This window comes from Emydura macquarii, unplaced genomic scaffold, assembly GCF_026122565.2.
Source record: "Emydura macquarii macquarii isolate MOO-44397 ecotype Brisbane River unplaced genomic scaffold, CSIRO-AGI_Emac_v2 contig_312, whole genome shotgun sequence".
Lineage (NCBI taxonomy): Eukaryota > Metazoa > Chordata > Testudines > Chelidae > Emydura > Emydura macquarii.
In genome coordinates this window covers 12,630,228-12,644,383 of record NW_027130449.1, presented here as the reverse complement: position 1 = coordinate 12,644,383, position 14,156 = coordinate 12,630,228, and the positions used below count along the sequence as shown (strand labels likewise).

Here is a 14,156-nt window from a genome sequence, read left to right as displayed (position 1 = left end):
TTTCCTCAAGGCAGCACAGCGACTCCTCTGCAATCACTAAATATTAATAGCCTGGCATTCCTAAGACACAAAAATAACTAAATCACAGCCCCAGCCGCTGTTAACTAATCAGGTTTTTGATTGTCCCATTTACTTATCACTTGTTTAGATTCTAGAGTAGCGAAACACCGCGCTCACGGTCAGGGCACCAATGCACCAGTTCAAACACAGGTCCCTGCCCCAGAAATCTCACACTCAAAACAGGGAAGACAGACAAAAGGCGGAAGGAAACAAAGTTATCACACTTGCCCTTAGCCCCAGGCCTGTATTTCCTTCCCGTTTGCCCTGGAAAATAATCATTCCATCGCACATCTGTATTTTGTGCTGGTGAAGTGTCACATTGGCTAAAGTGGAAAACAAACTCTACGATGGGTACAGGATAGGCACTGACCCCAAGCAAATGTGCATCCGCGTTAATGTAGGAACAACCTCCAGGAGTGAGAGGGGACTTCAGACTCTCGAGGCTGCCAACAAGAATGCCAAGTGAGGATGTTTTTGTATTATGTGAAGACTTGTCCACTACAGCGTGGACTTAAAACCCACCAACTCATTCGATGTATGGGTTCCAACCACCAATAGTGACACCTGGTGGGAAAGTCACTCCCAACTTGACCTGCCAATCAAACTAACAATTGAGGAGGAAGGGTCTGTGCCCCATTTTGAACTCATTAAAAACAGGATAGTTCAATTTCATGTGTAAGGCCAACTATGTTTGCTCACATAAAGCACACAGAAATATTGGTGAGGCCCTAAAGTAGGCAATCACTACATTAGAAAGAGCAGAAACTACTGCACTGTTTGTAGCATCGGTGGCAGAGCACAGTAGTAGCCACATTTAGGGTGTCGTTTCAAAAAACATAGTCCTACTTGGATTTCCCTTCAGGTAAAATATCACACTGGCAGAGGCAAGCTTGATTTACAAAACAAACAAACAAACAGATTGCAGTTGCCTCTTTACATCAAAGCACGATCACAGCATGATACTGAAGTGAGTCATACAGCATCCAATTTCTTTTTTCTTGACAGCACTAATATGGCCCTTCATTTACTAAATGAATTCAGATATGCCAACAGGGGCTAGTAATATGGTGTTTAATTGCAAATGTAGCTTATTTTCAACCATAGCACCAGTTATATTGAAGCAGTTTGAATAGAAGCTGGACTGTGATAACAAAAATTATACAAACGGTTAAAAAAAATCTAAGATTTTTCACAGTAAAATCTGTCCTAGTGTTTAATATGAAATTGTCACATTATTAAAATCTGATCTGAAAATATTTTGGCACTAGATCTTACTGCCTGGGACTACTTTTGGCATTTTTGAGTAAAATGAACATTAAGACAAAATACAAGTTAGTTTTTTAATCTATTTTTTCCACTGAAAGGTATCTGAGTAAAAAAAGTCCATTTAGCTGTATACCAGTTTAAAAAAATACTTTTCCAGAATATATACTGCACAAGAATCAGAAATGCTAGTTTTCAGTGCTACAATAAGGGAACCTGCACCCTCTCAGCAGTTTCCCAGATGCTATCCTAACACTTCCCTTACTACGCATGCTTCAGAGAAATTGGTGAACTATCTCAGGAAAAAAACCCAGCATCCTGCCAATCTTCTATCAAAAAGAGTGTTCTGAAACAGTGACAGGATTCACACACTTTTATATTTACGTAGCTAAAACCAATCACTTTTCTTATTTACAAAAGTATTGGTATTATCTGGCAAACAGCATGGCTAGGCTCCTATCCAAAATTTGTAAGGAAGATGTGGTTTACAGGCTTCCCTGCAGCTCATTCAGCTTCAAGTTAAATTCACTGCACCTGCTCTGAAAATCATGCCCAATAACAAAAAGCAGAATGGGGCATGATAAGTCAGTATGTTTAATAATTAAAATAGTTTAATTTTCTAGAACTAGCACTACAGGGAAGAGTTGAATTAAATATAATAAATTAATTCTTAGCATTTTTTTTAAATTCAATGAAGCAGTGTTTCTTTGAATATTGGGTATCTGCTAGAGAAAACCAGATTGTACCCATTTACAAAGGATTGGCTTTCTGATACTAACATACTAAAACAGGGTAGGAAAATGTCAGCTTTGCTGAGTATCTACTGTGTATACCCCAAATAAAAAAACTCCCAAAATCCAAGCCAAAAGGGGTTGATCTTTGTAAAATTAAGGATGGAATCTTTGGAAGACATCCATTTGTTATTCCAAAGTCTTCTGCCAGAAGTTTTTTTTTTTTAATTCTTCCAACTCATCATACAAGAATAACATTTTAAATTGCCAGTTTAAAATATTTGGTAGTCATATCAAATGATTATGACTTACTTTACAATGAAGAGATTCGCAGCATTAAAATTACTTTTCTTCTGTTCTCTTTATAGCATTTGCACCTTGCATAACTGATGGTAGTATTTTATTATCATAGTTGGATGGGATTTTTTTGTGCTAATGGATCTTGATGTTAGATTGAAATCTTCTTTAGTCACACAATAGTACAAGTTCTCAAACACAGATCAGTTTTGATCTGAAAGGAAGCTTTAGGTAACATGTTTCATTTAGGTTTTTTGATAGTATCAAGCCTGACAATAGTAATACATGAGAATATGTAAAGACTAGGAGATGCAAGCAGCTAATAGATTGTACGGAGGCCAGGTAGATTTGAACTATTAAAACCTCAAGGTTAGTCTCAATGTCTCTGTACTGCACCATGTCATCCAATGCTACACTTTAAATCAGACTAGGGTCCTTAGTCGCAGTCCTTCAAATCTTTCAGGAAAACATTTTGAACATATTCATTCCTCTCTCAGCAATACTGAGAACACTGGCTATTCTATTTTCCTTGTCAGTCTAACTAATTTGGTTTTGAGCAAGTCATGACTCTTAAAATAATGTTTATGTAAAAGAAATTTAAATCAAACTGTCTGAAAAATTTAGACACTTCTATAAGCGCTCTAGTTGGTTTTGTAGTTTAATTCTCACTCAACAATGAGTTTGACAATCAACAGCTATGTTAGAACAGTTGCAAGTCTTTCAGAGAGCATCAGAAATGTAGAAACAAACTTGAGAACATGTTTTCTGTAGGAGAGAGAGACTAAGAAGCAAATGGAAGAGAAACAGCTTCACTGTACAGGTTACTTCTCAACAATTCTCTGAAACTTTTCACTGAATATGCTTTTATAAAAAAGTTTATTGCTATACTGAAACACAGGAATGCATCTATTAAAAGGTGATGATCTGGGCACTTGAATCGAGTTCAGTTATTTAAACAAGATTTCAACCCATGTGGAATTCTGAGACTAACAGCCTCTTCTTGGTTACTCATCCGAAAGAAAAATCAACCCTTGTTACATCTGCATACTGTAGCTCACTCAGACCACAGTTATTTAGCAACTGACTTAATAGTTAAATGATTGCTTTGAAGTAATATTGCATAAATGTTGGGGTCATACATTTGAAATTTTTTTTTTATATATAAAATAGGCATCTCCTGTGCATTAAACAAATTCTTTACAACAAGTAGTACATGCTAAATTCACATCTTTTCTAAAATATAGAAAACATACTTGAAGAGATGCAATCAGTTCCTGAGTGGTTTTAGTTACATACACATCATTTCTTCAATGAAAGTTTTAGGCTACTGCACATAATTTTTAAACAACTATCAATTAAAATCAAAAGATCCACGGTCGGAGCAAAGGTGAACAAATTAAGTAGTCCTTAAATACAAGAACTCAAAAACACTGAATTTGTTTTATCCACAGATTTTGCAGGGCAATTACATTGAATACTATTCTTCAATACAATTTCAAAAGCAACATTTATTTCAGTATGAAAACACTGTCTTCAATATTTAAAGTGCCACATGTCATACTACAAGGAATTTGTTTAATGGGATTACCACCAGACCTGTTGCAGAGACTACTTTAATTACACTACAAAAATACAAATACATTTTCTTTATAATACAACCAAGCTGTACAACTTCACCTTCCCCAAACTACAATGATTTTTTTAAAAGTTGTGGCACATTTCTCTACATAAAACCCTGAGGTGAAAGGTTAATACAATAAAAATGAAGCTGCTATTGAGATAATTCACGACTTTACAAACTTTTAAAAAGGTAACTTACAATGTTACTCTGTACACGTTGTTAAAATCAATTTGAGACTTCCAGAAGACAGCCTAATTTTCCCATAAAAGCTCTTTAGAGCCCACTTTTAATACTGGCTAATGCCGGGATGGACGCCATTTGCCATCTCTTCTGTTATAGTCATGGCTCCAGCCATCATGGGTCCTGTCTTCATAGCAGTACTCATCCCTGTTCCCTCTGGAGTAGTGATCAGATCCAGGGTCGTGACTCCTGTCTTCATAGCTGTACTCATCCCTGTTCCCCCTGTAATGATGATCAGATCCATAGTCTCCAAAACGCTGTTCACGGTTAAGATGTCTGCTGTCTGTCGGATAAGGATGGGAGTTCAGCCTGTTCTTGCGCTGTGCTGATGATCCATCTGGACGACGCTGTATTTGTGAGCCTGAAGACTGATTAAATGAATGACTGTGCTGCTGTCCCGGTGAGGTGTAATTGGACTGATCTGAATGCGGAGAACCATACTTTCCACTGTATTGTGACTGCTGCCATGTACCACTATTCATCTGGGAGGAAAAAAAGGCTAGTCAAGAAAAGAGGTCCAGTTAATTTGATAGATACTGAATTAGCAGTTGGTTTGCTGAGACTGGATGATTGATGGAACAGCTTAGCACTCCGTAGTGTAAGATTTAAGACAGTTTCTTTAAATGCTTGTAAAGGCCTAGCAGTTCTACACTACATAAACAGTAAATACAGGAAGAATGGCATGCACTATATGCATCAGCATTCATGGCAGCCTGCCAGCCACACTCTCTCTTCTGGAGACGTTAATTGCATTCAATATTTTCATCCCTCTAATGAACCATGCTGCTTCTCTTCTAAATGATATACTAAATAAAATTCAGGATAATAAAAGCAAGAGCCTTTAGTTTTTTTGAGATGTAGTTTTGACTGAAGTGATTACAATGAGCTAAGGAACAGATGACCAAAAAGGAGACACAAAGCAAATATGACCTATTTTTGACTAGTGAGCATTTGTTTTCAGAATTTTACACTCAAGCAGCAAGAAAGAAGTCAGAGCTGATGGTTTTATTTATATAGCTGTTAAAAGTTGTCCTTTGTGGAACAATATTTGCTCCTCAGTTGAAAAGATTTGTTGTGAATACTTACTACCAGAAGGAGTGGATGCAGGTTCACAGAATAAATGTTAAGTTTAGAAGTGTACACTATTTGCTTTATCTATAGTTACTCTTTGGTTCAAAGAGTTTCCAGGCATTGAACACTTCAGTAGCAGGAACTGCAAACCTACTGGAATCATACTTTCAAACACTCTATAAATACACTCTTGTGAACCAGTATTGTTAAATAGGTATCTCAGTAAAAGTACTTAAAATTAAGAGGAGAGAGCTCTTTCAAGTGTTATCCACCTACTGCTTGTGACCACTAGCTTCTAGATTTTCTGTTTCTATTGACTTAACAGCATACCGCTTGTCTCTGAAGATTATCAGGAGATGAGAAAGACCTCTGCAGCATCTGCATGGATGTGAATCCTGTTGCTAACATGTTATCTGTGCTCTTATCATATCTGCTGAAGAAAGATTAGGAATTTTAGTCTTTAGTGTTTCAAACCATCATTGTGCAAGTTAAAGGGCATCAATAGCCTAGTCGGTCTGTTTTTTTTAAACCAAGTAGTGCTGTAACATTCAGATTTTTAAAAAAAACGCTTGCTTATGTTGTACGTTCGACAGCCCTTTGTCCATTGTGATTTCCCCTTTCCACACAGCAATGCAAAAACATTCAACAGGAAAACCCAAATCACAAAAATTGGCAGACTGTGAGGCAGGATAGTACCTGAAACTGCTTTTAGCTTTTCTCGAAAGGGACTAGATTTCAAGGCAACAGCATTCCTTTACTGTTATTACAAATTGGTAATATTTATTTGGGCCACTAAGAATACACATACCTGTTCAATAAGGAGAGATGCTCTAAAGATTGTTTGGAATGCAAAATAACTGAAGATATCATTGAACAAAATCTGCTTTCTGGTTTTGAACCACATTTATTATACAGAAGAGGCAGCAATTTTTTCCTATGCTGAATTGGATAATTTTGCTCCAGCTGCATAATGACAACTTAAGTCAATAGTTCCCAACCCATGGCCTGCAGGGTCTTTCAGAGTGGCCTGCAGCTCCCCTCCAGCTAGCTGCAGAAGAGAGCCACTGCCTAGGGACCCAAGTGGAGCACACAGTTTCCCAGCTGAAGCCAGTTGGATGGGAGATCAGCACTCCCCTCCCCCAGCTCTAGCAGAGAGCAAAGTGCTCTGCCTGGGTCCCTAAGCGCTGGGTCCCTGCTGGAGCCAGAGGGAGAGGAGAGCCTCCTCACTGAACTCCTTCCCTTTGGCTGCAGGGGAGGGAGGGGGGGCAGAGATTGGTGGCCCTTCAGAATTGTAAAAATTATATTTGTGGCCCTTGAGCCAAAAAAGCTGGGAACCACTGACTTAAGTGATACAACTGAGCTCCATCTACAAACAAAATATATGGAAAGGAAGAGGGCCTCAAACTGGAAATAAGGTACAACTGTTACTCTGCCCAGTAGCAGGATAGCAGCTACAGCAAAGTCAGTCATTTAATAGATGCTACTAAAGTATATATTTGATAAGTACTTTCTGGTAGGTGGAGTAGAAGGCTTTACCTGTTAGAATTTGGTGTTGAATGTGGTGTGCTGGAAGGACTTGTATTAGCAGTTCCATGCAGGGAATAAGATGAATTGCCATCTTGAGATGCATGACTACTCCCTGAATTAAAACAAACATTTTATAAGACAACCAAGAGAAAAGCTATGGATGTTCGGATAAAAAGTGAACACCTGTTAGACGATGGAAACAATTTTGCATTGCTTAATTAGTTCTAGGGTTTCATCAGTGAACCGCCAATGCACACAGTCAAGTTTACAAAACAAGATGTTGCAATTGTTTTAATACCCAATGGTAAAGATGCAATCAAGTTGTAACATCCTGGCTAAGGTACCCAGTTTAACTGCAATCAGATTCAACTGTTACTGGCATGTTAGTAGCAACACTAGTTTGTAAAAAAAAAAACAACTAAAGCTATGAAGAGTTTAGAGTATCTCTTGGAGCTATAAAATAGATAATTTAAACATACAGCAGAAAGCCTGAAGAGTGAGCTCTCCTTTCCTTGCAAATAAGCTTATTGTTTCTTAAAGCAATCCATTTCACTAACGGTTTGAGCCTTACCTATTGAAATCAATGGACTCATCAAGGCAGGGACCGTCTCTTATGCTGTTCAGCACTAAGCCCAATAGGGCAGTGATCTTAGTTACGGCCTAGAAACTACCATAATTTACTAATAATCGGAGCTTTGCCTCTCATTCCAGTGTGCGCTGTATTAGACTCCAAATAACCAACTATGCATTCACTGAACTTAATTGTATTCACCTATGTAATAGGCATGAATATATTTAATAGATTGTTTTCTGAACCCACTTATCTGGTAGTACATACATATGACTTTTGCATGAAACCCAAGAAAAAAAAGTTAAGGGATTGTAAATTGTTTAAAAAAATCTTCATCTAAATTGGGGTGCCCAAACTACAGGCCACCAGAGCATTTCATAAGGCCCACAGCCTGCTTGAACACAATATACTAGCAGCCAATTTATTAGTATTTTGTTGTCATGTTTACATTTTCATTTTCACAAATGTGTAAACAGATAATACTGAACATAAACAACCTATCTAAATACATACATAAGCTGAACCTAAAATATAAAAATCAATTCAGGTGACTCTAAAGCTTATCAAAATATGTAGAATCTGTTTGGCCTACACAAGGTTCTGCTTAGGTTTATGTAGCCCTCCTGCGTAATAAGGTTGCGCACCACTGATCTAAGGGATTACTACCTCCTTTTGAGCACCCTTGACCAAGAATTTCAATACCTTCTTAGGCATCACAGTCATTCCCACTAGCAAACCCACACATTCACTCAGACCCAATTCTGCTGCCTCTAGAACATTATCCACATTCCTGACTGCTCCTCTGCCAAACCTCATTACGATCACAGGAAGAAACTAAAAACAAAGACTCCCCTCTTTCTGAGTATGCAAGATCCAACTCCCATGAATTTGTTCAACAGCAGCAATTTATTCCTACTCGTATCCAGATATGGGTAACTCTCTATTCTGAGAGATCATTTGGCATCCTATCCATTTCCAAAATATAGTATATAATGTCATCTTCAAAAATCTGCACCCACTCTCTGTACACTTGCTTACCTTCCTCTCTGGCAAACCTTGTTACACCCTGTACACTAATTCAAGACCTCACTTCTTGGCCAATGATCAAAACTGATGTCAGAGACTGATCTTTTTGAAAAACTAATTCCGTAATTTGACTCTGAGCCATTTCTGCTGTTTCAATGCTTATATTTAAGACAACCTTGAGTATATATTCAGCTAAATCTGACTTTTTTTTTTCCTGTACTGTAGATCTGAAGTGACAAGAAAAATTAGAAGTTTTCTAAATAATTAGATATAGCTGATTGATTAGGATTACTATAGTCATCTTTCACACAACATTCGCAGTGTAAAAAAACAAAACCTGAAATCAAAGTTAACACTAATGAAAAAAAGCATCTTATGTTCAGGCAGAACTGACAGACAAGTCTGCTGCTGAAGGAAAAAGATAAGGAAAGGCTACTGTACACATCTGTTCTGACACCTTAATTCCACAAATCTATCAACCATTAGAAAAGTGAATGACAATTTGACAGCCTACAATGCACATCCTATTTATTAATCTAATCAATCAAATATAAATAGTTAAGATTTTTGTGAAGGGGGAAAAGATGCCTCCACTTTGCCTAAAGTAACTAGATGGTTTAAATGTTTGTTTCATGGATACCTGATCGGAACTGAATTTTGATGGGCCTTCCAAAAAGTTTGATCCCATTAAGCAGACTCATTCCATAAGGGACAGATTCTTCATGTTTGAAATTCACAAATGCAAATTGCTTTGGTTTACCATCTCTATCCTTAGGTATTTTAACTTTAATTACTGGACCTGCCTGCAAATCAAGAAACAAAAAATGTTAAATAAAATGGAGCAACTTTAGAAGAGTTTTACTCTTACAAAGAAAAGGGGAAAAAAATAAATAAATCAAGCAACTCAAACAAGCATACAAAGAATACCACACACATGAGCCAGTTCTGCAGAGAAAAGGTACATGCAGTTGTATTTAAGTGAAGCTGTTTGGGGCAGGGAGTATCTTTTTATGATGCATGCATACAATGCCTTGGTGCAGTGCTCTCTAGGCAGTTGTAGTTATGCAAGTCACCTATGCTATTTAGGCTACTTCAAATTAGAAAGGAAAGACCAAGAAACAGGCTTGATCAATACTGCCAGCCCCAAGCAATCAAAAATCCTGACATTGGCTTAGAAATCATGAGATCGAACAAAAATAAGTTTTGGTCTGTTTCCTGGGTTGAGCCTTTAGGTCACCAGCAGGTCACATTTCTACCTTTCCTTCACAATTATGTCTGAAGTTTTAAAAAAGTGGTAGCTGGTAGGCGAATACCTAACCCCTGAACCATTCTACTATGCAGGAGACTGGAGTTCAAGACTGGGGACTTCCTGCGTGACCTTGGTTAATTCATGTAGCCTTTCAGTGCCTCTCTTTTCCACCTATAAAAAAATGAGAATAATATTCCTCCACCTCAGAGAGTTGAGGATAATAAAGCATTGCAAAATGCTTTGCGATCCAATAAAAAGCACTCTAAGAGCGAGGTGTTCTCCTCCTCCAATCTACTTCAGCAGTTCGGCCTTCAATAAAACCCACTTAATATCATGAGCTCGGCAATAAAATTGCAAGAGTGGATGCAGGAATTGGTGTATGAAATTGCCCGACTTGCATGTTGCAGGTCAGACTAGATAATCCAAACCGTGCTAGCTTTAAAACCTGAGGAGGTCCACGCTACACCAGTAAGCCCAAGCTCTCACTCAGAGCTGAGACCCCACTCTGATCCCCACACACACACACACACACACACACATCACCCTGACTCCAGGCCGCATGCATGCAAGACCCCAGTCCCAGGTCCCTGCTGGGGGTCGGGTCCAAGCCCTGCCATTTGGCAGCCTGGATGCAGCTCAGAGCCCCGGGCAGAGCGAGGCCGTTAGTGTGGACGCGGGGTGCAGCCAGCGAGGCAGGCACATCCCGCCCGGCCTCAGCGGGGCGGGGACCGAGCTCCGGGGCGCTTCCCCCGGAGGGGCTGGGCGGGCCCCGCCGACTGCCCCGCGCGCGGCCAGGGGCGAGGGGGCGCTAAGGAGCCTAGGCCGGGCTCGTGCCGCGCGCTGCCCACGGGGCGGAGCCTACGATGGGGGCGGGGCACGGGTGGATTGAAGCCACGGGCGGAGGGGGGGAGGGGCGGCTGCCGGGAAGCGCCTGACCCCTCGGACCGGTCTCCCCGCCCCCCCCGGAAGGACCGAGGCGGAGGCCGCGGCCGGTACCTGGTGGAAGAGCTCGAAGACCAGCTCCTCGGTAACCCTGGGGTCCAGGTTGCCCACGAACAAGGTCCGGTTGGCCTCGGCCGCCGCGGCGCCCATCTCCCCACACACACACGGACGGACGGACGATTCCCCTCCCCCCCCCCACACACCCCGACTTACTGCGCAGGCGCCCGCCTTGGGGGAGGGGGCGGAGCGTCGCTCGTCGCACGCCGATCGCCCGGGCCAGCGTTTGCCGCCGCTGGTTGGCTTTGCGCGCGCATGCGCCCGCTGGCCTTGAAACTGGCAGGGCCGGCCTTCCGCTCTGGCGCATGCGCAGCCCGTGCTCTTCTGAAGGCAGTGTGGCCCTGAGCCTAGGTGTAGGGAGCTGGGGAAGGGGCATGGGCCCTGCCTAGACGGGGGGGCCTGCAAGGGAGAGGAAGGAGCAGGGTGGGTTGTTCCAGCTGCACTGTCTGCCAGCCACAGGCCATCAGGCTGACTTAAAAATCACCAGATTCCAAAAATATCATGACTTTGGGGTGCCTGGCCTGGCCCTGCTCCTGGGGTTTGGGGCCTGCAGGTCCCAGTTCAAGGGTTTTCTCTCCTCTGTCAGGGCCTGGAAACCCCTCTTGGTCCTTAATAGTCTGGTATAATCATATCCCTCCCTGGGGCTTCATGAGAAACACGCGCAGTGTGAGAGTTGTGGGGAAATGATACAGGAGTCACGGGGTGAAGCTCTGCGAGCGCCTTAGAGCAATGGTCATTTCTGACCTTTCCAGTCCGTGTTTCTGGAATGAGCCGTTTCAGCACTGGGGGGGGGCGGAAGGAAAAGCCATAGACAGCAGGAGCTCCCGTATGTGCGGCGTTTCCCTGTGGTTGAGAGAGACTGAACGTTTCCCAGTAGCTGCAAGGGAAGTTCACGTTCATCTTGCAAGAAGCTAACCACATTGATACATGCCATGCCCTCCAGCTGTGGTTAAAATTCATGCTAAGAGCAGTTTCCCCAGCTGGGGTTGCTACAGCTAACATGCCCAATAACACAAAATATGAGGAAGTGAGAGAAAGATATTATCCCAAACTATTAGAATCCCAAGATTTACAATAAAAATCCCAAAAAACTCTGTGCCTTACCTTGAAAGATGGAGACAGGTGGCATTCTGCTATGCAGCAACCTGCCGACTGATCCAGGATGGACAGTAAAGACAAATGGGCACAGAAACTCATACCCCAAACTCAGTATGTAATCCTATTCTATGTGGGTAGTACCCACCTCTGACAGATACCTGAGGGGTCTGATTTACTCTTACACAGTGGCAAGATGTGCAGCTGAAGTCTCATTGAATTTAATTCAATTGCTTAGTTCTGGGGAGATGAGGGGGAATGCCTTGCGTTGGGGGAAAAAGGACAGATTAAAAGTGGGGGCCACCCCATCCGTAACCATATGTCAGATAAGAAGGCAACAGGCTGATTTCCTGTACACTCAGGGATCCAGAAGGGCACTGAGGCCTGCAGAAGGATGTGTTAATCAGTCAAAGTGAAGTACAGTACAGGGTCAAAATGAAAACATGGCTGGTGCACCTAGGGCATGCAATCTAGAGGCAAAGATCAGACAAGGTGCCCCAGGAGACCCTGGCAACAGGTAATTTAGCATACTTCCTTATTCTCATTTATAGGACAGTTCAGATTCTGCAGGAACTACTAATGGGAGCACCATGGGGAAATCAATGCTGGTAGAAACTTTATAGCACACACTCTCTTTTTATTTATTTATTTTTGTCCCCCCAGTGGTACGCTCATGCACCTTCAGGGGTGCAAACCTCAGTTCAGTATGGATGTGCTACAGTGGTGTAACACAGGATGTGTGTAGTTACAACAGTTTAAATTTCTCCACTTTAGGCAAGCCTTAAGACAGTTTTATATATGCTTGTTTTTCTCTAGTGTTAAAAGCTTTCCCAACATTAGTGAAACCACAGTTTCTGCAACACAGTTAAGAATGACAGATTCATCACGAAAACTGCTCAGAGTATCAATTGATTGCTGTGATCCATGCCTGAAATTCACTGGAAACTCATCTGTAATTATTTAAAAAATAATAAATAAAAAATAGCCTTGCATGTGTTTTTTCTCAATCCATCATTATAAAAGAACAGATGCAAAGTTGCCTCCTACAGGAAAATAAGGAAGTGCTGCCATTTCAATTACAATTGTCTGAGGTTCCATCAGTTGAACAGCTAAGGGTTTTTTTAAAATGTATTTCTGATATGGATTTACAGAATTAGGTTCAGGGCTGTGATTTTATTTTATTTAAGGCAGAGGATGACAGCATTTATATTGTGAATATACAAAAAACCTAAAAGGTAAATGACAAAAATGATCATGGAAGTAATATGTTCTTGGCCTTATCCAAAGTCTTTGAAATCTTTGCTTCTCTGTTAACTCAGCTTTGCAGAAAACTGTCGTCAGCTAAATGACAGCTGGGCAAAGGTTCAGGACTTACTCCATCCACTTCATCTTTCTGAGTGAGAACTCAGGTCACTGATATCATCGAAGGGTTATCTTCAAAGCTTAGTTAAACTATTATACTTCAATTGACTGGAGGGGAAAAGGCCAAAATGTTACACTTCCAGAGCACAAATACCCAGTAAATATATAACTTACCTAGTAAAATATTATTATTCAAAAGCCATGAAAAAATTGCTGAAAGAGGAAAACAATGTTGCTACACAATTATAAACTTACACTCATCTCTTTTTTTAATGAGACATATTTCCTAGTCCAACTTCCCTCTCAGAAGCCTTTAAATGCTCTTTCAGGCCTTTGGCAATACCGTTATTGCTTCATTATTAGTGTTGGTACTATTTTCCTGTAGGAGAGCTTTTGATTACTACCTTTTTTTTTATGTGGTCTATTATTTAAATTGAGTGAATGGCTCCAGCATATTTACAACAATCCTAAATTACCAAGCCAGTATAAATATGCATTTATCAGCCCTTATAGACACAGTCTGCTCTATAAATGTGTCATGCTAGCCACCATAACACACCTGTAACACTCCATGGGGAAGAGCCTCAGTGTAAATTGTCAGAATTGACCTTTATGGAGCTATGACAATTTACTCCATCTGAGGGTCTGCCTCCATGTGCCACATACAAAAATACTGCCAACTGATCATTGTCCACCTTGCCAATCCCCACTGGTACAATGGCAGCGCGGATGGAAATCACTGGTGTGAAAGACCCAGTGGTGTAAGCAGTCATCTTGCCATCCACAGGTAATTGCTTAGGTTGTTAGTCTGATTTACTGTCCACAGTCTACGGCACAAGGGTCAAGTTTGCCAGATGCCACTTAGTTGTACAAATAGTGCTGCATGCCCTGTGGAGTTCATTTGCATGCCATTTTGCCAGTGATAGACCTTTCTTGCCAACCCAGGGGCAAGAGCTGTGTGTGTATCCCGGTGTCTTGAAAATGGCTCCTGTTCTTGGGGAGCCGTGAGTTTACCAAATGATTATGGGAACTTAACTTCTCTCC

The 14,156-nt window shown here is 41.1% G+C and overlaps 1 protein-coding gene across 3 annotated transcripts; it reads right to left on the bottom strand.

Annotated features, from left to right (window-relative positions):
- Positions 1 to 2,618: 2,618 nt before the first annotated feature.
- On the bottom strand, positions 2,619 to 10,767 carry RBM7 (RNA binding motif protein 7). 3 transcript variants are annotated; one of them, XM_067565747.1, is made up of 5 exons: positions 10,653 to 10,767; positions 9,048 to 9,210; positions 6,820 to 6,922; positions 5,614 to 5,716; positions 2,619 to 4,694 (listed from the first exon to the last, which is right to left on the bottom strand). In XM_067565747.1, exons 1-5 carry the CDS (start codon positions 10,746 to 10,748, stop codon positions 4,269 to 4,271), a joined length of 891 nt encoding a protein of 296 aa, XP_067421848.1. In that variant the 5' UTR covers positions 10,749 to 10,767; the 3' UTR covers positions 2,619 to 4,268. The 3 variants fall into 3 exon arrangements, with proteins under 3 accessions (XP_067421848.1, XP_067421857.1, XP_067421864.1); XM_067565756.1 differs by having other exon boundaries at positions 5,614 to 5,713; XM_067565763.1 differs by lacking the exon at positions 10,653 to 10,767 and adding an exon at positions 10,200 to 10,357.
- Between the last annotated feature and the right edge of the window lie 3,389 nt (positions 10,768 to 14,156).

What these genes read in the sequence shown, in the direction of transcription:
- RBM7 (XM_067565747.1), bottom strand. Translation starts at nt 10,748, where the DNA reads ATGGGCGCCGCGGCGGCCGAGGCCAACCGGACCTTGTTCGTGGGCAAC. An exon ending in TCTTCGAGCTCTTCCACCAG is followed by an intron (nt 9,211 to 10,652) that starts GTACCGGCCGCG and finishes CTTGATTTGCAG; the next exon opens with GCAGGTCCAGTAATTAAAGT. An exon ending in CAAAATTCAGTTCCGATCAG is followed by an intron (nt 6,923 to 9,047) that starts GTATCCATGAAA and finishes GTTTTAATTCAG; the next exon opens with GGAGTAGTCATGCATCTCAA.